The 25,677-nt window shown below is 39.1% G+C and overlaps 1 protein-coding gene across 2 annotated transcripts in view; it reads left to right on the top strand.

Moving 5' to 3' along the window:
• STARD9 (StAR related lipid transfer domain containing 9) overlaps nt 1–25,677 on the top strand; it is a 188,806-nt gene that overhangs the window by 156,078 nt on the left and 7,051 nt on the right. For both annotated transcript variants that reach the window (XM_048854798.2, XM_075129679.1), the window contains exons 24-32: nt 96–11,540; nt 12,428–12,625; nt 14,080–14,263; nt 18,801–18,947; nt 19,443–19,551; nt 21,532–21,674; nt 22,661–22,725; nt 22,822–23,027; nt 24,083–24,162. In XM_048854798.2, the coding sequence (XP_048710755.2) occupies nt 96–11,540; nt 12,428–12,625; nt 14,080–14,263; nt 18,801–18,947; nt 19,443–19,551; nt 21,532–21,674; nt 22,661–22,725; nt 22,822–23,027; nt 24,083–24,162 (12,577 nt within the window). The remainder of the gene's footprint in view (nt 1–95; nt 11,541–12,427; nt 12,626–14,079; nt 14,264–18,800; nt 18,948–19,442; nt 19,552–21,531; nt 21,675–22,660; nt 22,726–22,821; nt 23,028–24,082; nt 24,163–25,677) is intronic.

Here is a 25,677-nt window from a genome sequence, read left to right as displayed (position 1 = left end):
TATGGAGTCTCTGTGAGCCAAGGACATAATATATACTTATATAGTCATGCAGTATGTAAAAGCCTCTGATTCTTTGTCTTGCATTATTTTCACAGCTCTTTCCTGAAGAGGAAGACCACCTCTGAATTATCTACCTCACCAAATACTTATAAATGCCATGAAGGCAATCCACCATGGAAAACGTTGTCTCTAGAATATCTACCCAGAACAATTAAAGACAATTCCAGGAGAGATGACCTTAATGATGAGAGGTATAGTTCCTTCCCGACACAGAGACAGCTAATTAAAAAACAAAAGACATCACTGTTTGGAAATAAAAAAAGAGCAGAAAAAGACTGTGATGGTCCAGTTATATTACATATCAACACAGATAATAAAAAAATGGAAAAATTAGATGATAGACTAGTACAAACTGAACCTCAAAGCCAGACCTCTAAGAGCCTCTCTCCCAATCAGCTTAAGAAGAAAGGTGAACTTGAAACCTTTATTACAGGGACACAAGTGACCAAAGCGAAGGTATTAGGAGATTCAAGTCAGCCTACAGGGAGACAGCTAGAAGAAAGTGAAGCCCAGGTATCTCATAAAAAGTCTAGAATGGATTTAAGAGGAGAACGCCAAGATTCACTTCCAGAAAGCTTTACCAAGGAAGTGAAAAAATCAATAGTGCGTGGAAAGCCTCCATCAGTTTGTCTAAGTCAAACAGCGAGGAACTTGAAAAGAGAGCCAAAGTCATCCTTGCCAAATCATGATAGGCAGTCAGTGGAAAAGCAGGAGTTTCTGATGACAGCTACTTCAGTAGGAAACCTTAATAAGATAAACATCCAGACACCACTCCGTTACATTGAAAAAAAATGGCACAGTGCTGAGGTGTTGAACGTCGGAATCTCAAAAGCAGCCACAGATCTGCTAGGGAACTGGCAAGAGGATGATGAAAATGACTTTTCTGATACTGATAGTTCCTACTCTGTGGATTCTCTCTCCTGTGCTTATGCAAAAGCCTTGACCGAGCAACTGAAACAGGAAGATTCAGACCGGAATAAATGTATCACCAACCCAGAAGATTCTGAAAGTGATGATAGTCAGATGTCTCAAGACTCTCTGGTAGAAAAAGAAAATAAAGCCAAAAAACAAAGTAAAAAACGTTTTCACAAGTTATTGGTTCACCAAGAGCCAGTTAAGTTTTACAAAGGCAGATATGATCACCATGTCTCACCCTTAGTGACCTCATCCACATCACGCAGTAGATTGGCAAAGACTGAAAGAAGCTTTTCTCTGGATAGCTTAGCTGATGCAGAAGAGGTGTTAGCAGAAGATCTGATAGAAGAATCCAAATCTGATTCATCTGATGAAGTGCCTGCAGAGATATTTTGGAGGCTGCAGAGTCCTAGGTCCCCAGCCATACAGACTGAGGAATGCCGGAAGCCTGGAGTCTGTGACAAAGATGTAAAAGGAACAAATTATGATCTAAAGCAGAGTAGTTCTTTTTATCTGGGTACTCAAACACAGTCCATTTGCAATAACAATTGCAAACAGCCGTTGAAAGAGATGAAGGTTTGTTTTATAAAACAAGAAGGGTTTCTTGATCAAAGACTTAATTCTACAGGCGGAAACCCTTTGACGCTCATTGATGCTTTGTCTTCATATGACTCAGAAAGTGAAATCAGCAGCCCCAGAATAGCTGTACCTTCTTTTCGTGAAAATTTACAATTTTGTGGTGCTCATCTGAGCAAGCTGGAATGTTGGATGAAGAAAGATGACCTAAAGCAGTCAGCTGCTGAAGTATCTTTTGTCTCTGGCTATAAGCAGTTACATAGTATTTCTCATTTATCACATGGCGTAAATGAGATAAATGCAACTTTCTCCTCTGATGGATCAGAAATACCATTACCAGAAACAACACATTTTAAGATAGATACAAACAAAGTTCCTGAGAGTGGATCTTTATTAAGTAAGATGGTCAAAGAAAATGCAAATTCTGATGAAAATTCTGTCTTAGAATCTCCAGATGTTAGGTCATTGTTTGTCAGTTCAATAGGACCAAGCACTTCATGTGTCCCCATTTCAACATTTTCAGCAAAACGTGGTTATTGTGAAGATGTCAAGTCAGCTCATCCTAAACACAAACAGCTTACTGTATCATCTACTTATGGATCTACTGTTGAATACACACAACAGTATAGCTGTTTGAAAAAAACCTCCATGACAGATTGTTTGTTCTCAGTATCTGGAAAAGAAGAGGGCTCTCTCCCCAAAATTTATCCTGAACTGTCCAAGGATCAGGATTCTAAAAAAATATCTTTCATTTCAGCACCATCTACCTATGTTTTACAGCAGAGAAAAGATCATGGAGATTCTGATTTAGAAAATAGCTTCTTTAGAACTATTGAAAAAGACGACACAGATAATGATTGTGATAATTTGATAATAGAATCAAAAACAATAGAGTCAAACACAAGAGATGCATCTGTCAATGCAGCTGCCAGTGGATTGTGTAAAGAGCTGTCTCCTGATACAGCTTCACTACCCACAGTAGGAACATCTTCAGTAAAACACGGAATATATAAAAAACATGGTCAGCTCTTTGCAAAAGAGGGAACATCAACATCCTGTGATGAGGGTTTCTTTCTCCGTGACCTGTCAAACAAGAACAGGAACACTGGTATAAAGAAAAGTTATGCACTTCAGACTTCTGTTGAACAAGGAGAAAATTCTGCTGGTAAAGTAGGTCTACTCAGTTACAGGGGGAATAATTTTGAATCTATGCAGAAGATGGATTACCAACAGTTGTCTGCAGGAGAAATAACCACAGACAGAGATTTTTCTTTTGAAAGAAAACCCTATCGCACTGGTCCTGCAACCTTTCCCCAGGATGCTAGTTATGACCAACTTGCAATATCAATAGACACTTCTCAGAAAGAGTTGGTCTGTAATACAACAAGTAGAGATATATTTATTGAAACTGCCTTGGAGGCCCCTTCATTCAGAGATCCTGAAGAATATGAACAGGATGAAGATCTGTGTTCACAAAATAATTGTGAATTTCAAAGGAAAATTGTTTTAAAGAATCATTTTCTTAAAAGTTTACAGGCTGACAATCCTGAAAGTTGCTTATCCCTACACATTTTGGGAAACACCGCATTATGTCCTGAGACTATAAGAAAAGAAAGCAGTGAAAGTAAAGAAAAAGATCATTTGAGTTCTCACCCTGTAGGCCAGGAAAGGTCATCATCCAAATATAGAAATTTGGTGGTAGATGAATTAAGATACCTTAATGTGAATTTAAATGGAAAAAACACTGAGCTCTCAACTACAGCTACTTGTGAAATTAGAGATGAATCCACCTCACAGTCCAACTCAAGTGAATTTTACTGTGACACAGCAAAAACTAATCTTTTTCTACATACTTCTGAAACTGAGAAATATAATACACAACTGCAGGATCTTACAGCAGTTAATGAAATTTGTGACACCAGATCTAATTTCAGTATAGAAAACAATGTCCAAAAAAGCTGCTGTTCTGGAATAAATTCTAATTGCCTCTGCACAATGTGTTGCTTAAAATCTGAAGAGCAGAAAAACAACATGCATAAAAAGGCTGAAGTTCCTGTGGGATATGATGCAGCCGTTCTCTCTGATACTCAGACCAAGAACAAATCCTTTCCTGAATCAAGAGAAGAGAGTGAAACTGCTTTTTCTTGTGTGGTTCTTAGTGAAAGTGATTTCTCAGGAGAGGTTTTGTTTGTTGGAGGAACCAGTAATTATGTAAAAACAGACTCCGGAAAAGTGCTTGAACATAATACAACTGTATCAGACACTGCTTTCCAAGAAGGGAGTCCAAGTGTGAATAAAAAATCTGAATGCACAAAGAAGGCAACCGATACTGAAGATGAAATTATCCTGGAAGAGACTATGGTTCCCTATCAGAGTAAAAAAATAAACACCACTGAAGAAATTGCTAAACTGGTTAACAGTGTCATCAAGTTGGAAAACAATATTTTGGAAATTAAAGCTAGGCAGACTGAAACCTTACATAACTTCTCTGTAGTTGAAGCCCAATGTGATATTGCAGAAAGGAGCAGAAATAATTTGGAAAGCAATAGTCTGGTTCAGAGATCAAAAGATCCCAGTGATCTTGTGGCTTGCAAAGATCACCATGAGTTTTACCAAAAGGTGCACACAACAGTACTGCAGGAAGAGGCAGAGAAAGAAGAATCAGGTGTGTTTGGTGTTGGTGGTGTAAGGGACACTGATGAATCAAAAACAGTGGAGATTTCTGACAGTTTCATTCAGACAAATAGCATTCATCAAAATAAAAGGAAAGCAAACATAGAAATAAATTATTGTTCAACAGAGACTGAAGCTGCTTCTAAAAGCACTCCATCAGTGCGTTCCAGCTCATCAGATTTCTCTGAGAATACTATAGGCTTCCTTGATTCTTATGAGGAATTGAAGCAGACTAACAGAATAACAGAAAATGTGTTGAATACTGAAAGCATAGCCAGAACAATACCAGTTAGTTGTGGGGAAGAGAACTCCTTAGAAAACAGTGAAAAGGGACAAAAAAATGTTTCTAGCAATACAAGTGAAACTTGTATAACAGACTGCTTGGCCCATAAGAACTTTCATCAAGAAAACAAAGTTGATGGAAGCATAACTAACTCCAAAATGGTTGGGAGTGAGGAACAAACTAATATAAAAGACGATGAGATGTTGGTTAGCACAGGAAGAGGTGAACTGCACACAGATGTAAATGTTTCATTTACACAAGAGACTCCAGCTCTCGATCAGATGTATTGTGACGGAGACAACAGTGAAAAATTTATAATTGAATCTGAGATCCCAGAAAGATACTTTACAGCTTCTTCTAAGCTAGAAGAACAAGATGTTTTGTCAGTTGATACTTTAAGGTTAACAGGAGGTAGCCATGATGCAATTGAAAAGAAGGGCAAAACAGATATTATGAATAAATTGGTGGAAGACATTAATAACTGTGACAGTTCAGCTGATGATAGTGCAGTAATTGAGCAAAACGTAATCAGAGGAAAATCTGGAAGACATATTAAAGAGAATAGCAATACAGATAAGAGTTCTTATACCGACTATCCCAAGTATGGGGTGTCTGAAGATTTGGATGTAAATTTTGTTGGAAGCAGACCTGATAATTTTGAATCTGATCCAATGTGCTTCATAGCACAAGAGAAGGAGAAAACGCATCTGATAAATCTGGTACAAATGGTTAAAGCAGATGTAAGAAATGAAAGTGTGAAAACATATAATGCGTCTGTTTTTAGAACCAATAAAGAAAGGAAGGCTTTCAAAGAAAACATTGAGAGTCGAGAACTGACTGCTTCACAAAATCAAAATGAAGTTCCACCTGAAAACAAAGGCAGCCACCAACCGACAAATAATAAATTAAATGAGATCTTAAAAGAAAGTCATTGGGTATCTAAAGGTTATTCTGGAAATGATGCCAATGATTCCTCGGTACCTAATAAACAACAGCGTACACCAGAAGCTATAAAGTCTTCTGAAGAAACTCAACAGTGTTTGCTTAAAGTCTTTCCATGTCAGTCTGTAAATCATCCTTTATATTTTGGAATAAATAACAGCACAGAAGTTGTGCAGGATGATCCCACTGTGTTAAGAGGACATGTAAAGTCATTTAATAGCAATGCTGGTACTGGAGTTCTTCCTTACTATGAAACATTAATGGAGAATGATGTGTGTGTCAGAGCACCCAGTACACTTAACAAAGAGAGAAGAGATGAATCATTTTCTCATAAAATGCAAAATAAAGACAGTGATTTTCTGCAAACCATGATCATGCAGAACAAGGAGAGGGAAGGAAACTTTGTATTAAACAACACATCTAATTATGCTGTATCTGGGCAATTTCCTGATAGGGATGACATAAATTCAACTTCCTATATTGCAGAGTGTCACGAATCCATAATTGCTGCACCCAGTCAAGGCACAACAAATTATTCAGTTTCCCTGGGAAGGTTAGATTCTCCTGAAGATATAATTCAAAATGTGAGCAATTCTGAGACAGAGCACAGCACAGGCTTAAGTGTGCGGGGAGAATCAAAAGTTTGTTTTAATTCCTTTGACGATATAGTTCAAGAAGGAAGTATGGCTGCGTCAATGGCTGTGTCTGGTCCACTGACTTCAGATAATAAAAATCTGCTTTCCTCTTCAATGTTGAAAGATAATGATATGAGAGAGAAAATAAAGCAATCACTACCAGAGGTCTGTCCTCAGAAAGTTTTTCAAAATATGAATATAAGTCAGAAAGAATTAGCGCAATGCAATCAGACAGAGAAATGTTCAACTGCAGACTATATTAAAACAGACTGTAAAAGTAATAGTGAAAGGATTCCTGATGTATTTGGATATCAAACTGAACCCAGTGAGATTCAGGCATACAGGGCTTCTAGAGATCTCTGTGTGGGATATCCAGACAACTCTGCAGTTGCTTCTGAGACCCTTGGGGAAAGTATTAATCAACCCTTGTGGGAAAATGCTCATTATGAAGAAGACTCTGCAAGATATAATATGAATTCTTGTGTTTCTAAATATTCTTCTGGTCTGCTGAAGAATAGCCCCGTTACACTTGCAAATGTTTTGGTAGACAGCAGAGAAGACAAATGTAAAATTGATGCTGTTTGTTCTGGAAAAACAAAATACTTTGAAAGTGAATCAGTAGATTTGGATGTACCGATACTTGTTTCTGATGATCTGTTTGTAAATCAGAAAGATCATGAAAGCAAAATTTGTTCTGTGTTTGGAGAGAGAGAGAGAACAGACATACAGCATGATGAAATCACTAAAGAGGTAGTTGGAGTTGATGAAAAGCAAGAACAAAGTCAAGATTCTTTCCAGATTTGCCATGGTATAAAAGAAAAAATATTGTGTTTATACTCAGAGGACTATATTGGTAGTTCTGGCATGAAACTACCCGAGAAGAGCTTGCTTACATATCAAAATCTTGAACAAAATAGCAATAAGGAAACAAAACCTCTTCCTTTATGCACTGTGGAGAATGTTCCAGCTTATACAACATTTCAAAGTTCCAACAATCTTAGTACCTTTGAAACCTCTAATTTGCCAGAAGACTCAAAATCTCTGAAATTTAGGCAGCTTGACGACTCATTGCAAGACATTTCTTTGACTGACCCGTTGTCATCTACTTTTACAAACCCTCATTCTCTACAAGAAAGACAAGAGAGAGAGTTTCCTCGAGAAGTTCCAAAAGTTTCTTACCCATCATTAAAAATGTTTTCAGAATACCCTCTTACTGCTGACATTGGTTACAATGAAACTAGCAGATACGATGTTTCACATGCAGCTACTTCAAACTGTTCTGCATTTGCTATAGTACAAATGCAAGAGAGTCAATCTGATGATACTGTGATATTTGACCAGCAGCCATCTGCTTCAACAAATATTGTACTTTCTCTTACAAAAGAAAAGAGACATCTGCCAATAGATGATACAAAATCTACCTCTCAAGGATATCCTACTGAAGATGGAAAATCAATACATAAAAGTAACTCTGAACAACTCAACAATGAAACAGAAGTTGATAAAGTTTCACTACAACAAGCATTTTTAGAAAACCTAAGGAAAGTAGATGATGTTTCTATGTCATCATCATTTGCTTTTGAGGATGCTGCAAGAGCAACTCTTAATAAAGAGGAAAATATGAGAGCAAGAATTAGCAGAAATGAGAAGGAATTGCATTCAAACTTGGAGAAAGCACTTCCTGCAACAGACAGGAATCAGAGAAGAACATTTTTAAGAAAAGATCCTGTTGAAAATCAAACCATAGCACCATCAGTTGTTGCCAATGAGTTCATGGCCCCACAAATCACAATATCGCAAAACCCATGTTCAGGAAACATTAATGTGGATTCCAGGTACATGTATAATCTGAATGGGCGAGTATGTCCCACAGATGATAATGCTGCGGATCCCAAAGAAACATATCGCACTGCCTCAGATTTTGAAATAAATTCATGTATAGATTTACAAGACAATTGGCAGGATGGGCATGCAAAGGAAGAAGATCAAAATAGAGCAAAAGTAAGAAGTGGAAAAGATATGGAACATTGCAAAAATAATGCATGTTCAAGTGTTGATAGTCCTGACAATTATCAGATAATGGCAAATAATATAATGAAGATTAAGCGAAAGACTTCACAATCAGAAAGGCTAAATCTTTCTTTCGTGAAAAATGAGAATACGTGCTTCAAAATTTTACCAGAAAACAGTTGTTTGCCTCCACAGGAACCCAAGTTGGTATTACTTAGGAATGAAAAATCATACTTTACTGCACTAAATACAAAGCATTGCAAACAAGATGAACAAAGACATTGTTTACAGAATCACATATTGTCAGCCCCAGCTATTTCTGCGATCTCTGATCTTGAATACACTTCAGAAGTTTCATCTAAGGCACATCTTTCTTTGTATCCTGCCTCTAAATCTTTACAAGAATTGAATATGAGTGTTGAGCCTCCATCTCCAACTGAAGATGATCTTCATGGAATTGAAAGATTTTCTAAATTGGAGTCAGATAAGTTAATACTGGCTAAATACAAACCCAGATTTCAGCAGAGATTGGTACAAACTCAGAGACCTGCTAATTATGATCCAAAAAGCTCACAAAATTATGGGGAGAGAAGCCAAGGCAGCAACTCCTTAGAGCCCTCTGCTGTTCACTATTCAACTGCTTTGGCACATAGAGCTGGTCGTTCCATGGATATAGAAGCAAAAAAACATTCAAATACTTCTACTTTACCACAGTGCAATGAAGAGACAATTGAAGAATTGAGATATCAACCAGAAGAAACAGATTTATTTTTACAGGACAATAAAGATGCAATGCATTTTAGTTCAAGTGATATCAATCCATACATTCATCCATGGCAGCAAGATGGACTCTGCAAGATTGGTTGGAAGCAATATGTTTTTGGTAGTGCAAGTGATGTCTCTTGCAGTCAGCCTCCTCTAAGTCTAGATAATCATAAGGTTATGAGGTGCTCCAGTGTGGATAATGGATTGAATTCTCAAAACTCCCCTTTTCACTCTCATCTCAGTTCTTATGCTAATGCAAAAGTACTATCAAGCACTTTAAGCAGCATTGAAGACCCCCAGGGATGGGATGATGTGAGACAGGGCTTTGAATCTCCATATTCAAGTGACAACAGCAAGCATTATGTAAATGTATCCAGTGAGATACTTGAAACGAACCCCAAAAACAGAATTTCGAAATTTGAGAATCCTTCTGAACAACCTGGAAACAGTTCCATGCAAGTTGATGAAATTGTACTCCTCTACCCTTCTGAGTCAGAAACGGCCTCCAAAAAACCACAAGGCATTACTTGTGAGCAGGGAACACAAACAATGGCTACAGGAAGGTATAAAAGACAGAAAAGGCACCGGAGAAGTTATACAGATGTTTCTGCAAGAAAACAAGACACAAATAGGAGTTCATTTCAGCGACCTTCTTCTTGGATGAGCATGCAGAATCTGTCCATGCACCTATCACAACTTCTTCATAACACTTCTGAGCTGCTGGGAAACCTCTCCCAACAGAATGTTATAGATAACGAGCAGAATGCCAAAATCAATCAAAGAGGAATTGCTGAAGAGATTGTAAGGGCTACTATGTCAGACAGTTGTACGCAAACTACAGGAGATGTAGGCATTCAAGCTGATATTTCAGAACACCCACAAAGCAAAAACAAGCAAAACCTATTCCAGGCAAAAATTGAAAATGAATTGATGAAAGCTCAGGAAGTGAATGTGATTGTGAAAGTGGTAGGTTCAGACGCCGTATGTAGGTCTCAGGAAAAGAAAGATGTACGTCTGGCTGTTCAAGAGAGAACTCCAGAAAGCATTGAAATGAGAATGCAGAGCATGCCTGTCTTCAATGATTCTGCTGCTAATATTTTGGGAGAATCCTTTATGCATCTGCCTTCGTTAGCCAGAGCCTCCACTCCTATCTTAGATCTTCAAAAAACACCATTCAGTGCACAGCAGAATGTTGCTTTTGGAAGTCCCACAGTTTCTCCTGTTGTATCATCTTCACTGAGTTCAGGACAAGATGAATCTTCATGCATGGTAGTTAGCAGCTCTACTTCTAGTACGTCTCCATCTCCAGCACATTACACTCAGGATAAGAGAACTGTTGATGAATCTGATATTGCAATAGAAAGGAAACTATGTTATAAAAACACCTTATTAGTTGACAGAGCCTCTTCCCCTATTCTAACACTTAGTGCAAATCCAAGCAACCAGGTTACCTGTAGCAAGTCCATTTGTTCTATCAAGGGATCTGTGGAACATCCTAATGATACTTCAAGTTCTCTCAGTAATCAAAGAAAGCAAGGATCACGTTCATGTTCTGGCTTGGGCACCTTGGAGCCTCATGTAGACAATTCTTCACAAACAGAAACAGACAATGAATCTGCCACTTCTAGAGATAGCAAGAAAGTGAGCAAGAAATCTGCAAGTTTCTCAGATAAGAACACAGCTAAAGAGTTCTTAGGAGTAGGTGTTTCAAAAGAGTCGAAGGAAAAGCACAGATTCACTGTTGACGCACACACTACAATTCGTGCAAAAAGATTGTATCATTCAAGTAGCACTTTAGAGGTTTCTGGTCATGGGGAGTATTTAGTTGATGATCTCAAAGAGCACATTCCAGTGGAACGTTCACTACGTTGTATGTATGTCACCAGAAGAGGAAGAGGCTCTTCAGGAAGAATCAGATATGACAAAACCACTGGAAGTTCTGATGCCTCTTTGATTAAAAACCACGCTCAGACGTCTTATGTTGAGGAATGTAGACATTCACCTCCAAATTCTGACTTGTTTTTTAATCAAGAAATTAGTACGTGTTGGTCAAGCAAGACAAATGCTGATGGATCTCCAGAACATCAAATGGAAGCGTCTTCTGCACAGTTCCACCATTCCTTTTGGAAAAATCAAAATAACTGCCCTTTTCCACTTTCTAAAATGAGTGATATGCATGTACCCCTTCAAGATGACGATACAGCATCGGCTTCTGCAAGTGAATGTAATACTGAAATTCTACTAAACGAGAATGCATCCTTAGTGAAGACCCACAGGCCACGAAGCTATAGTCTTCGTGACTTGCCCATACACAATAAATTTAGCAACTGGTGTGGAGTGAAGGGCAGTCCTCCATCCTCAGTAATTAGCTTGACTGGCAGTGCTGCTGATTTACAAAATCAAATGGAAAAGAAGTCAATCAGCAAACGAGCAACTGAAACAGAAGGGAAATCCCAGCCTTGGGAAAGTAAAACAAGAGAAATTGAGAGACTTCGAAGAGAGCGTGCCCAGATTATGTCTGGCATACATCTGGATATGAAGCAGCAGCCTCTTACTGTAGAGCTTACTGAAGCAAAGCTGAATTATGGAATTGGAGAAACAGATGCACTGCTGAGAATTCTTCAGAATGGAGCAGGAGAGGATCTGACTTCAGTTCCCATAAAGCAGCAACTTTATGAAAGGTAAATTACTTAAAATAGTTTCATGTGGAATCTCATGCATTTTAAATACACTAATAATAATAATAATAATTAATAAACATAAGTATTAAATATTCAGTTTATTAAGGGATCTTAACTGGAGAACAGAAACATTTGTATGAACAAGCGTAACATTAAGATTCTCTTACCCGTAGTATAAATAATAATGAAGAACAAGGCTTTCACTGTAATCATGGAAATGGGAAGAAGTACAAGCTACAGAGTATTCAGGTCCAACGTCCCCCTTCTACAAAGTTAACCAAAATCATTAGCAGCTATGAGAATCACACACACAAATCTCTGCACTGTGAGCCATCAAAGTAGGATTCTGTTGATGAGCTACTGCAATGTAAAAAATTTGATGCCTCTGTATTTTTTATAACAATATTTCATTCTTGTTTCTGTTAGCAAATACTGCTATGGGAATGTGAAGGTGGCAAAAACAAATAAAAAGACAATGGTGGAGAAACTAGGAAAAATTAAGCCCTTTTTATAAGATTCTTATTGTAGGGTAATATTTGTATTGGAAATCAGGAAGTTATCATTATAACCTAAAAGCTTAAGATGAGTATTGAGCGTATCTCTTGATTCCCCCCACCCCCCAATAGTTATTAAAAACATGAAAGTGAGTTCTAATTCTTTGTACACATTTCCTACTATTTTAATGGTTTAGCATTTCTGCAACTCCTGTGATCATGTGACTGATGGGGGCTGTGCAGGAGTCCTTTGTTAGATTCTTGTGAATTTCATGTTTTCACTTTACCTGGTTTTCAGGGTCTTTAGCAGTGGAATATATCACTCTGGAAAAGTGAGCTTTGTAACTTTACCTGGTGCATACCTTGTAACTCTGACCTTGTACCCTTAAATAGGCACATGAAGACAATCGAAGCCCTGAGAAAGCAGAGGGAGGAAAGGCTGCAGAGCTATAGGAGAACCCGCAGTCTCAGTCCACAAAAGCATCTGAGCCTGTTACAGATGTTGGACACAAACCAGCGGGATCTGGATCTCCCCAGCAGACGCCGAGAGTACCTGCAGCAACTGAGAAGAAATGTAGTAGAAAATACTAGGTAGAGACATGTAAACTTCAGCTTTGGCAACCCATGCTGCCCTCAGGTGTACATGCACAACTCCCATTTTATTCACTAAGGTGAACAGTGATGTGTCTGTGGTAGCATGAGCACTTAGATTCTCCTGTGGAATGCCAGATGTAGAAGTGGTGAACTTTGGGGCAGGAGAGTTGTTTATTATTCTCTTCTAGAGAAGGCAAAAACTTTCCATACAAGTTTTGGTCAATTTGATTTCCCTTTTCAAACTATTAACCTAGAAAAGATTCTCATGACTTAGGGAAAACTAACCTTTCCCCACTGCAAAGGAAAATGCCATGTAGTTCATATCTACCTAGTTTGAATTGATAGTCTAAAGCAGTAAACCATGGACTTATTTTTGCACATGTACAATGTTTAGCAAAAGACTTTCTCAAAAGCAAGATTCCACCCCACTTATTATGAATTACTCACCAACCTCTCCTTTCACTCCCCACTCAAAAAGCCAAGGAAGAGAGATGGGTTTTGCATTATGCTCTAAATATCAACAAACTTGGGCTCTGTCAGAATAGTGAGAGAAGTGAATTCCAAGGGCTCTCTGCTGAGAATCCCAACCCCAAGTTGTTTGAATTTAGAGACTGCCCCAGCTGAACTTTACTGTCCTGATGGTAGATGGGGAGAGAGGCAGTCTAATAGATAATTGGGACCCTTGTTTTAATGAGCTTAATAGATCAAAATCAGCACCTTAAGTTGCTCCTGTATGTTAATAGGATGTCACAGAAGTGTAAGTATTCTCACTGTGATGAATACTAGACATGCACCCTGAATCCAATTTTCAAGCTCAGCGGTTGTGAGGCCTGCAAAGGAGATGTGAATGATGTGGTAATTGCACAGTCTGGGAACTGGGGACAGCACGTGGGAAAGGATAAGTGATGCAACTCGTGCCAAGGCTTTCCATGTGCCTGTGAGAAGCTTGTTTCAGAGGTGATCACTGAGTTGACTCATTGTGGGAGTTCCATGCTGCCCATTGAGAGAGAATTAGAGGCGTGTGTTTGCGGGGGAGGGGGAGAATGAGGGGATAACCAAGAAGCAAAAGGGGGCATAGTGGGGTGATGAAATGCGGCTGTTACTTCAGTAGAACATGCATTGTTGAGTTTTGTTACTGCTGCAGATATAATTCTTCTTCACACATAATCATACATATTGAAGATTTTGTATTTAAATAAAGCCCAAGGTGACCATGTGTGCATTTTTCTTTAAATCTTCAGGAGGGGGGAGAGAAGCTAGGTAGCTATCCAGAAGCTCTTCCATGAAGCAGGGAGAGACAGTATTTTTTAGGAATAATCCTGTTTTCCTTATTATGAAGTTCCTTGTTCAGTGTTGGAAGAAAGCATCTCTTTCTGTGATTCTTTACCATTGTCCCATGGCATTGTATCAGACGTTTCTTAGTGTGTCTTTTCCCCACCCCCAATCTTTAGAGTCCAAGAACCAAAGAGGAGGGTTATCCAGTATCCTTCAGAGATTGAACTGCTACTCCGAGACTATCAGAGAGCACGAGAGGAGGCCAAGACTGAAATTGCAAGAGCAAGGGACAAACTTCGGGAGAGAGCTGAGCAAGAAAAGAGACGTATACGAGAGCAAATATTTTCTCATCTACAGAAGGTGAGCGTTAAATTACTGTAGTGACTGAACTGTTTTGAATGACTCGTGTTAATACAATTTCTTTCTTTTTTAAAAAAGAAACTGTGATGGTGATTAAGCCCAAGGCAGATCTTTTTCTTTAATTTTGCCTGTTAAGGGGGCAAAGGTAATAAGGAATAATCTTGTTAACTTGTATTTAAAAACAAACAACCCCACACTGATTTACTGATGGTGCTTCTGGACTGTCTTTGTGCAATAGTGTCATTTTATTGACAATATGCCAAGACTCATAAGCTTCACTCACTGTATGAGAGGACATCTTTAAGCCACAAGTGCTGGATATTAATGCATGCAGCGACTCTACTGATATAGGCTTAATGCGGTTGAATTCTGTACGTTAAAATGACAAGATGAAAAGAAAATCTTTCACCATCCTTTTTAGTCTGCTTCTCTCTCTTTCCCTTTAGTCTGGTGTGTGTGTGTTTGCCTCTTCCCTTTGTTTTGTATTTTGTCACCCTTCCTGCATATGTGAGAATTTTGTTGGGTTTTTTTGTCTGACTTTGGAATGGTACTATATTACCTTCAGGTCACTCTGCCTAATTTGTGACCATACTTTTCCTATAGCAACTGCTTTGTCACCTCTTATGAGCAGAAGCTGTAGTAACCCTCTGAGACATCCCCCAGGGTACAATCTGGACCGTTGAACAGTGGTGTTGCCTTAACTCACTAACGTGGGGTGCCTTTTCCACTACTTTGGGGTCAGAACAGTTACCCCTGGCCTGCTCACACATCCTTCAACATGTAAATTCACTCCCAACTAAATACATGAGCACTCTGACCAGTCACTCATGAATTACATACAGGACAACACCCGCAAGTTCTCTAATACCAGTCATGTTCCCCCAGAAATGTGTATCCTGTACTGTCCAGCACACTACTGAACAATGTATGCTCATAGAAAGTCTGTCATTTCATCAAAGTAAAATGATATGTGCACCAGCCTTGTTATCCCAAGTGGAGTTTCCCACACACTTGAATCCAAACTCACTGGTTAAGATAAAACAATAAGATAAGTTTATTAACTACAGAAAGATAGATTTTAAGTGATTACAAGTGATGATGCATAAAAGACAGGATTGGTTACAAAAGAAAATAACATTCAAAAACCAGTCAGAGAACACTTCAGTCTCTCTGGTCACTCGATTACAGACCTAAAAGTGGCAATTCTTCAACAAAAGAACTTCAGAAACAGACTCCAACGAGAGACTGCTGAATTGGAATTAATTTGCAAACTGGATACAATTAACTTAGGCTTGAATAGAGACTGGGAGTGGATGGGGCATTACACAAAGTAAAATTATTTCCCCATGTTTGTTCTCCCCCCTCGCCCCCCGCTGTTCCTCTGACGTTCTTGTCAACTGCTGGAAATGGCCCACCTTTGATTATCTCTACAAAAGGTGTTTTTTCCCCCTGCTCTCCTGCTGATAATAGATCACCTTACCTGATCACTCTCGTTACAGTGTGTATGGTAACACACATTGTTTCGTGTTCTCTGTGTATATAAATCTCCCCACTGTATTTTCCACTGAATGCATCTGATGAAGTGAGCTGTAGCTCACGAAAGCTTATGCTCAAATAAATTTGTTAGTCTCTAAGGTGCCACAAGTACTCCTTTTCTTTTTTTAAAAGAAAATAAGAGTAATAGTCAAGCTAATACCTAACTTAACAAGCTAGGTGAACTTAAAAGCAAAGATTTTGTGTCACCATACACTGTTGTAAATTTCATAGGCTGGGTCTCGTTTCAGTCTGGAACCACTCCCCCCTTAGTTTAGTTCTTTGAGAGTCATTGATGTCATGGGCAGAGAGATGAGAGGAGGAGAGGTGAAGTCAAGTGTTTTTCTCCCCCTTTATAATTCAGTTTCTTGTGCTAGACACGTCCTTGCTGAGTCATGGTGACACACAGTCCACTGTGGACGTGAGATTTGAATCATCCCTGTGATGAAATGTAAATTTCTTGTTTACACCTTCCCGTTGCTAGAGAATGGCTGCTTAAGCCGGTGATAGCTCTTTAAAACCTGGCTGGGATACCAGTGAGTCATTGTCTCTGAAAAACTGATTTGGCCCTGCCTTTCTAACTATAGAACATGTTAAATCAGTGTTATACAGTAGAAACGTATAAGTTTACATACAATGTTGATACACATATTTTACCAGGACAGTAATGTTCAGCAGATTTTGAGTTTTCAAATGATATCTCACAAGGCATACCGTGTACAAAATTTATCAAAGTCTTGTAAAAGTGGTGACCATAGTATAGACTGTCACACCCTCTTCTCATATGTGACAGGTAATTCAGTAGCCTGTCACTTCATTGCCTCTGCCTCGTTTAAAATGCTAAGCGGTCAGTAGATAACTGTGCATCGGCCAAATCAATCTCAGCTTCTGTATTATGGAAGCCTGTGAAAGTTCTTCATCTGAGCTGGCAAACTAAACTTGCAACTGCCTTTCTGGTGAAAAAACCATCCGAGGGTTTTTAGTATTTTCTTGTCATCAATTAATTCTATTTGTTACTTTAAGGCTTACATAGAGTAGTTACAGCTAAAGTAAAATCTTCAGTCCTACCACTGAGTTATGTCAAGGCATGGACTCACTTGAAGAGATGCCAAGAGGAATAATTGGAATTTCAGGGAGATTGTTTCCCCCCCCACCCCGCAGCAAATCTGTTGCTGGTTTGACAGCCTGGAAACTTGAAATTCTTTATCTAAAAAACAGAAGCAGCACAGGTCATGACCATTCAGGGTTTCCCCAGCTTGCCACACACTTGACCTGGAGTGCCACATGAATGGTTTATATGGTCATTCAGTCTTCCTGGTCTATACAGTCTTGAACTTCCCGCAGAATTTGCCAACTTAAAGAGTAGTTATCAATGGTTTGCTGTCAAACTGGGGAAACTGGGTGCTGCATGGGTTCATCGTGAGTCCGGTTCTAATCAATATTTTCATTAATGACTTGAATAATGAAGTGGAGAGTATGCTTATAAAATTTGCTGGATGACACCAAACGGGGAGGGATTGCTAGCTCTTTGGGGAATAGGATTAGAATCAAAATGACCTTGACAAATTGGAGACTTGGTCTGAAATCAACTAGATGAAGTTCAGTAAAGACAAGTGCAAAATACTGCGCTTAGGCAGGAAAAGTCAAACTCACAGCTTCAAAACGGAATAACTGGCTAGGTGGTAGTACTGTTGAAAAGGATCGTGGTGGGGAGGGAGTGTTATAGTGGAACACAAATTGAAAATGAGTCAACAATGTAATGCAGTTGTGAAAAAGGCCAATATTGTACTGGGGTGTATTAAGAGGAGTGTTGTATGGAAGACACGGGAGGTAATTGTCCCGCTCAACTCAGCACTGGTTAGGCTTGGCTGGAGTACTGTGTCCCATTCTGGGCTCCACACGTTAAGAAAGATGTGAGCAAATTGGAGAGAATCGAAATAAAAGCAACAAAAATGATAAAACATTTAGAAAACCTGACCTGTGAGGAAAGGTTAAAAAAAACTTAGGATGTATAGTCTTGAGAAGACTGACTAAAAGGGGGTGGGGAGCAGGGAGACCTGATAACAGTCTTTAAGTAGGTTCAGGGCTGTTTATTAAGAGGACTGTGATCAATTGTTCTCCATGTCCAGTGCAGGTAGAACAAGAAGCAATGGGCTTAATCTGCAGTAAGGGAGATTTAGGTAGATATTAGGAAAAACTTTTGTACTATAAGGATAGTTAAGCACTGCCATTGCAGGGGTCTCAAACATTGGTGCACCTCCCCTCCCTTCTATTCTCTGCCTGTGGCACATAACCATCTAGTCTCTAGTGGGCTGTAATACTGTGGTCTCATTTCAGTTGTTGAATTTACTATGTGGTTGGTGTTGGTGGCCTGTGATACACAGGAGGTTGGACTAGATGATCTGGTGGTCCCTTCTGGCCTGAAACTTTGACTGTGACACTGGAATAGGCTTCCAAGGGAAGTTGTGGAATCCCCATAGTTGGAGAACAGGCTAGACCAGTGGTGGGCAACCTGTGGGCCACATGCAACTGGGCCACGAAACAGTTTGTTTACGCTGACAGTCTGCAAGCACAGCCACCTGCAGCTCCCATTGGCCGGGAATGGCAAACTGCAGCTACTGGGAACTGCAGGTGGCCAAAGTAAACAAACTGTCTCGCGGCCCGCCAGTGGATTACCCTGATGGGCCGCAGTTTGCCCACCACTGGGCTAGACAAACATCTTCTGCGCAGGGGGTTGGTCTTGATGACCTCTTGAGGTCCCTTCCAGCTGTACATTTCTATGCTTCTAAGAATCAGGGTGCTTGTTAGTGTTAGGAGTGGTGGTATTTTTTTTTTTTGTAATGTGAACAGCCACTTACAGAGACTTGTTTTTAAATCACCAAATAAGATCACTCCTATTTCATCTGGCAGAGGTACTGTACACTCATTTATTTGGCTAGATGCGAGTGAAGGTAGACGACTCCTACTTTCTAGTATGTTTATAACACTGTGGCATCCTTCACAGGAAGAAGCGAAGCTGAAGACACTTGTAAGCACAAGCACTTTATGTACAGATTCCAGCCTAAGTCTTTCCTCTGGCCCAACATCTGGTTATAACAGCAGTAACACTGCTGCTTATGCTGCAAGTAAAGTCGGCAAACAAGAAGCACTGGTAAGAGCAGATTGCTGACAGGTTGTCAGTGAGGGTAATGCCTTTCTGATTTTTTGGTGGTGAGAGGAGGGATGTAATAGCAGAAGGCTTTGTATTGGGGAAGGTTAATGGTCAATCAGGGCTCCCAACCTGTCAAGGTCCTGGTGTGTGGCATGCTCCAAAGATGTTAAATGTGGGTCACCACATTATAACCACAGAGGAAGATGGCTGAAATGATAGTCTTCACTTCTTTAATATGAACCAAGTTTTGTATGACTTCGATTTCAAGACACTGCATTACTGTTAAGAACTCTAACAATTCTACTAGCTAAAAGTTAGATAACCAGAGCATTCTGAGAGCAAAGTGAAAGGAAAGGGTCTCCCTGAACTAATATGTAAATACCAGTATTGTAAAGAAGGTTTCAGGCTATAAATATAGTATTTGTTTGATTAAGTAATTATATTTCTTTCCCTAGTCCTCACTACAAACTATTTTTGCCCTCTTTTGAATAACAGATTTATCCTGGAAGTGCAGATCTCCCAAGAGGAGATGCAAGAGGTCGCTCAGCTGTTAGAAATAGTCAACTTTATGTGTTGGAGCAACTACAAAAGAATTCAGCATGTGGTAAGTGAAAAAAAATTATGCTTAAATTGGGATCCACATCATTAATCTGTATGGATTTATTATCTGTTCAGTCATCCAATTCTTATTTGATTCTAGAGTTTTGAAGATATCTTGCTACTATGCATCTTCAGAAAAATCTTGGCTACCAGTGTCCAAAGTCTAAGGTGGAATTTATTGAAAACTAAAATAGGATTTATTTATTTATATTTCCATAGAAGTTAAGAGCCCCAGTCATGAACCAGAATCTCATTTTGCTAGGCACTGTACAAACAGGTTCATATGAACCAGTTCCCATGTTAGTACTTTGATATAGGTAACAAAGCAACATATTCAGATAGGAGGACCAGAGTATAAATGCCTTGAAACAAAGAAGTCTGGGGCTAGATTTTCAAGTGTAGACTTGCAAATTGCATTATACACACACACATTGACTTGTGTGCGCAGCTAGTTTCCTAGTATATATGTAGTGATACCCTTTAAACTATACTGCAACTTAATTATAAGTAGGTGGAGATTATAAAAACAAGATGTGTGTCACTAGTTCTTGCAGTCCCTCCTATCTTGCCTTGCTTACATTTATGTGATTGAGTGGTTAGAGGATTAGAAGTTAAATGGGTTTTATTCTCAGCTCTGTTACTGATTTACCTCTTCTGCTTCAATCTACCCATTTGTACAATGGACCTAATAATACTTATCTTAATAATACGCACCTGTATCACAAGAAGCTCTATCTAAGTGAAAAGTATTAATAGTCTTTTGGTTATTTCTGAGCTATCAGCCCTTCTTGATTTTAATCTTCAGTTACTGATTTTGATTGACATTATCCAATTTAGATTTAATCCTGTCTTTTTTGAAAAGCTGCATGGAGCGAAATCTTTTTCCCTAGCATGCTTTCTTACCTTGTTAGTTTCCAGTATTCGACTGAGGCATGAAAAAATCTGCAACTGTGTTCTCCTTTAGTTGTGTAGGCCTAGCAGATGTCAACACAGTACTTCCACTGAGCTTTCATGACAGAAACAAGTATTTTTAAAAGAAGTGAAGTCTAATGTGGGCTAAACTTTTTGTAGTAGAATTCTGCTTGAGTGTATCTGCCAGTTCATGAGTAGCTCTGCCCGCTACTTATTTCTTTAAATATTTTCAGCAGCATTAGGAGTGCATTATGCACACACAGTGAAACCAGCACAAAATAACGCACACCCTCTCCCAAAGGGTGAGATCATCCCAGAAAATCCTGCCATATTAGGCCATAGCCTTAGGTCTGGACTAAATTCACAGAGTGCAAATCGGGGTAGTGTGGAAAGGAGCCTTAAATTTCTCCTTGACACTGCCCAGGTCCTGGTGTTGTGTCTGCATGATGACAGTCCCTGTGCTGTTCTAGAGCTTCATGAGGGCTACTCTAATTTACATCTACCTTTAACAGCTGCAGGTGGATCAACATACAGACCAAGATTCTAAGAGTGGCCATTTAAGAATAATTTCACTGAATATATATGTGGAGTGAATCATGTGACAGATGTTTCAGAACTGGATAGATGTCAAGATAGTCAGTTTTAAGGCCCAATTACCTTTGCAGTCTCTTAAAAAAAAAAAAGAAAGAAAGAAAGAAAGAAAGAAAGAAAAATTCAAATGAGCATTTTTGTGCCCTTAGTAACTTGTACAGAAGTATACATTCTGTTGCGATAGGAAGTGAGATGCTGAAGAACCACCACCTTCCCCATCACTTTCTGTTCCAAGAGTAAGATGCACTTCTTTGCCTTTGCTGATATAAACTATAAACACATCACACAGCACTCACATTATTTTGAAATATCCACATTCAATTTTCCTCTTGAGAAAGCTGCACGATAGTAGTCACATTGCTGAATGTATTACTGTGAGGTACTTGGGTACCACGGTGATGGAGATAGTATAGTACCCTGAATAGAATATTTTTTCTCTCCATTTCAAAGACTTCTCCTCTAACTTCTTCATCCTCCACAGAGAGCAGCAGAGTTCAGTCATCACTTCCATCTGCTAGCATCAGTGATAGGGTCACTCATGGACTAACTCTTTCAGTCAGTTCCTCTCCTACAAAAGAATACCAGGATTTGTCCAAACACGTTTTGGCTAATGCTACAACTGAGGTGAGTAAATGAGCATGGTCATTATTTATTTCTGTATTTCCTAACAGTGTGGCAGGTTTCCAACAACACACTGTCTGGAATATCTGTTGCACTCCTTGTCCAGCTATCTAGAAAGCCAATTTGACCATGACAGCTCACTGTGGCCTGCCCTTTTTATTGCTCAATTGTATATAAGGATGCTTAGAGAAACTGAAATGGCAGAAGTGAAGTAAGCCAGGTTGCAGCTGTGGCGTTCTGACTGTTGTGTATTATTTAGAATTTTAAAATAACAACAACCAGATGGCCTACATTGGTGAGCACCATAATGGTGAAAGTTTGGCGAGAGCAATACGGTATAGTCTTACAGATTTTGTAACATGCTTGTTCTCAACCATTCCAGGCAATTGTACAAGTTTACCAGACTTAACCCTTCATTGTAGCACTATAGCTGACCATTTCAACATCACTGGGATGGGGATTTTAAACTAAAGCTTTTCTCCCCATATTTCAGTTAAGTTTTAACACTGTGCTAAGGATACATACAGTATACTACGTTCAAAGAATTTCTAAGCTGTCTATCCATCTTGGTCTCTTCTGTGAAAGCACTCTGCTTTCTGCCCGATTAATGCTTCCTGGCTTATTGACCAGGCTGTATCCAGCATGACTTGAATGTGTGTACGTACATGCGTGTCTGTGTATGTATGCAGAAGGTGGGAGAGCCAAACTTGACATGCCTCTGTTTGGAATCACACTGGGAGAACATCAGCTGTGCTCCAAGCAGAGAGGCAGTTTTATACTGTCCTGTCAACTCTCCCACAATAGGCAATGGGGAGGTGTGGTCTTACCACTGTCGAATGACTGGATATATACACTTAATTCATACATAAACAGTTAAGGCTTGCTCTTCAGCCTGGCTGAGACAAACTGTGGTACTGCAAGACAGGTGCACACAATTTATAGATCAGGCAACTCTCCCTTGATTACATCTCTGAATTGTAATTTTTAAGGTTATGGCGGCATGTTCAAATAACCTGAGGAACTTTTACAACTGCCAAGCAGCAGCTGGTTGGAAGTAAGTGTATGCCAGATGTTTTCCTTTTTGGGGTGTTTGGACACACTTCTATGTTGTCTTTAGTGCAAATACCTGAAGCGTGTCTTTTTTCTTTAGATACCAGTGTACAGAAAAAGAGGTACTGGTTTATTACAAAGTCTTCCCATCAGCAACTAAGCATGGGTTTTTGGGAGCTGGAGTGATTGAAAGACCTCTTCCCAACGTGTGGTGCATGGTGAAAGACCCTGGCAAAAGGCATCTGTATGACAAAACCATTAACACAGCTCGAGTACATGAGAAAATAACGAGCCAGATTCAGCTGGGTGAGTTATCAATTGGGATTGCTGTGTGTAAGGGGAACTTTATGGCAATTGGTTCATAGCTGTCTCTGTCCTCTGAAGAATATTATCAATTCCCACTGCTAGCCATTTTATCAGAAGAGGTGAGGCTGAAAAGGCAAATAAAGAATAAATGGAACCTACTTCAGTGAAAATCCACATCATAAACAGAACAACAGACCTATGAAGTGAGATGCTTTTGGTAAATACCCACTCTGACCCTGTACCTGTAGGGCCAGATCCTCAGATGGTGTCAATTTCATGTAGCACCATTGATTCACAGAGACCCAGGATCTTTTGAACCCACCTCTTAGAGACGATAGAAGCTTAAACAGTAAATAAAGGAGACCCTTATCTCAGACAATCCGTAATGAGGAATTTCAAAGCCAGAACTTAGGTGTTACTTTAGAATGTTACTTGTGTTTTAAAAAATTCATCTTATTGTCAGTGTGCCCAGAATAGTCAATATTTTATTGACCCAATGTAATATACTGGCTTCTAAAGAAACACTGAGCTGTTTGGAAATCAAATTTTGTGCTACTTTTAAAAATACATATTATTACCTCTTGGAAGACCCGTGGAACTGTTGTTGTTAAATATTTGTCTATAGTACTACTGGTGTGCATGGCTTTTGACAGAAAAAATAAAGACATGGGCTTGAAAATCTGTAACAAGGGGCTTTTTAAATAGCTGATGTTTTACTCATTACAGTTTCATGTCATCGACTTCTTAAGGAGCTGGCTTTCCCCTCAGTTCTAATCCATAGACTTGTCTCAACATTTCTGTTGGACAGAGTTCTGAACTCAGTCAGCAGTGACAGAAACTGTAGAAATTGGGTGCAATAGGCTGTCTTTTGCACTAGTCTGTTACTTTTCAGCACGGACAAGTTAATATACAGTTATTTATAAGCTTTGAAAGCAGTGGAGAATTGTACAGATGAGGACGTTTCTTCTAAAGAGGAAACATTCAAAAGCAGGTAGCTGTGTATCGTTGCTGTAGTGTGATTGTTTTCACCCACCCCCCTCCTCAATTTTTTACAGTATATTTGGTGAGTGATACTTCATTGTGTTACCTAAAGCAACCACGGGATTTCTGCTGCATCACCGTAGAGGCCAAAGAGGTAAATTTATCAGTGCTTTCCAAGATGTAGCCTAATCTAAATTGTTTCAGGTTACTGTTCAAGAAAAAGATGGGATATGGGGAAGAGGGTCCACAGTTGTACACCTTTATGAATTAAGTGGGAAGAGAGATTTGCTTGTGCTCCTGGAATCCTTATTGTGGTTGAGAGTTCAGATGCTGACTCTCAAATTCTAACCTGATTCCTTATATTGCAAGGTAGATTTATCAGAACATAATAAAATAACGCAGGTTGCATCCTGAACAGCGTGTGGCTGGTATCTTTGGAAGTTAAGTCTGTAGAATACAAGGAGGAAGATTTTCCAGATGCACAATGTAAAATGCTTTGGCAACGAACAGCTCTGGTATGCATCTGGAAGGAGTGAGCAGAGCATGGAGGTGCTGCTTGTTGGCCCAGCACAAAGATTTTATACTTCTATTGATATGGGAACATGGTTTGTGGAATAACTCAGCATAGGGAGGATGCCAGAGCAAAGATGCAAGGAGAAGTATTGCCATTAGGATTGTTAAAGAACTGTAGTTCAAAAAACTTCAATATTCACAACTGAAAGTAATGCATCAGTAAAGAGAGCAGTGTATAATACCTGGAAATACAGCAGATTTTATCTCTCACCACATTTGGAGTGAGGAATGCCTGAAGAATGACTCTGAGGCCATTAGAATAAATAAATTATTATAAAAGTAGACTAAAAACATCTAGTAACATTTCATAGATTCCGAGGCCAGAAGGGATAATTGTGAGAATGGTTATGTGATCACCTGCCCATATCGTGTGTCAAGAATTTATTGAATTTCAGGTTATTTAGTTAAAGCATAGACTTTAACTTTAAGATACCTTTGTTAGTCAAAATATAATTGAAAAACACAGAAGTTTATGTGATGCTGCTTACAAACTTAAATAAATGAAACTTAATACAGTTCCTTTTATCAATTAGTAAATCAAGTGTATATAAAAATAAGTTACTTGAATGCTAGGACCTCAACCAAATGCAATTTAAATTTAGGTTATTACTTAAAATGGAAATGTCAGTTCAAAATGGCCTTCCTAGATTATTCGTAGCCAAGGTTCCTCTTTAGAGACTCACACACTAATACCAAGTATACGCTTAGGCTTCAGTACTGCACCACATGTAAGCACATGAGCAGTCCCATCAACTTCAGTTGGGCTACTCAAATGCTAAACTTTAAGCATGTGCTTAGTGAGTTTCTGGACTGAGACAGTAATGATTTAAACTAGCTTTAGTTTCTCTGCATATTCACCAGTAGGTAGAAAACTGTAACCTCTAACCTTAACCTACTTCAAGTTTTGTCACTTTATTATTTAAAAATTTGGTTAAACTGCTCTCAAGGATCTACATGGAGTCTTAGTGTGCAACAAGTACTAGCTTGCCATGCACTAACTGGCTGTGTGGACCTTGCTTCTGCACACCAAAAGTTGAGTAGTATACTTTGATATATGTAGGGCTCAACGGGTAGTCATCAATGGCTCCATGTCTAA

Source organism: Caretta caretta, chromosome 6 (genome assembly GCF_965140235.1).
Source record: "Caretta caretta isolate rCarCar2 chromosome 6, rCarCar1.hap1, whole genome shotgun sequence".
NCBI lineage: Eukaryota > Metazoa > Chordata > Testudines > Cheloniidae > Caretta > Caretta caretta.
The sequence above is the reverse complement of the archived record's forward strand: the minus strand, read 5'-3'. Positions and strand labels throughout refer to the sequence as shown.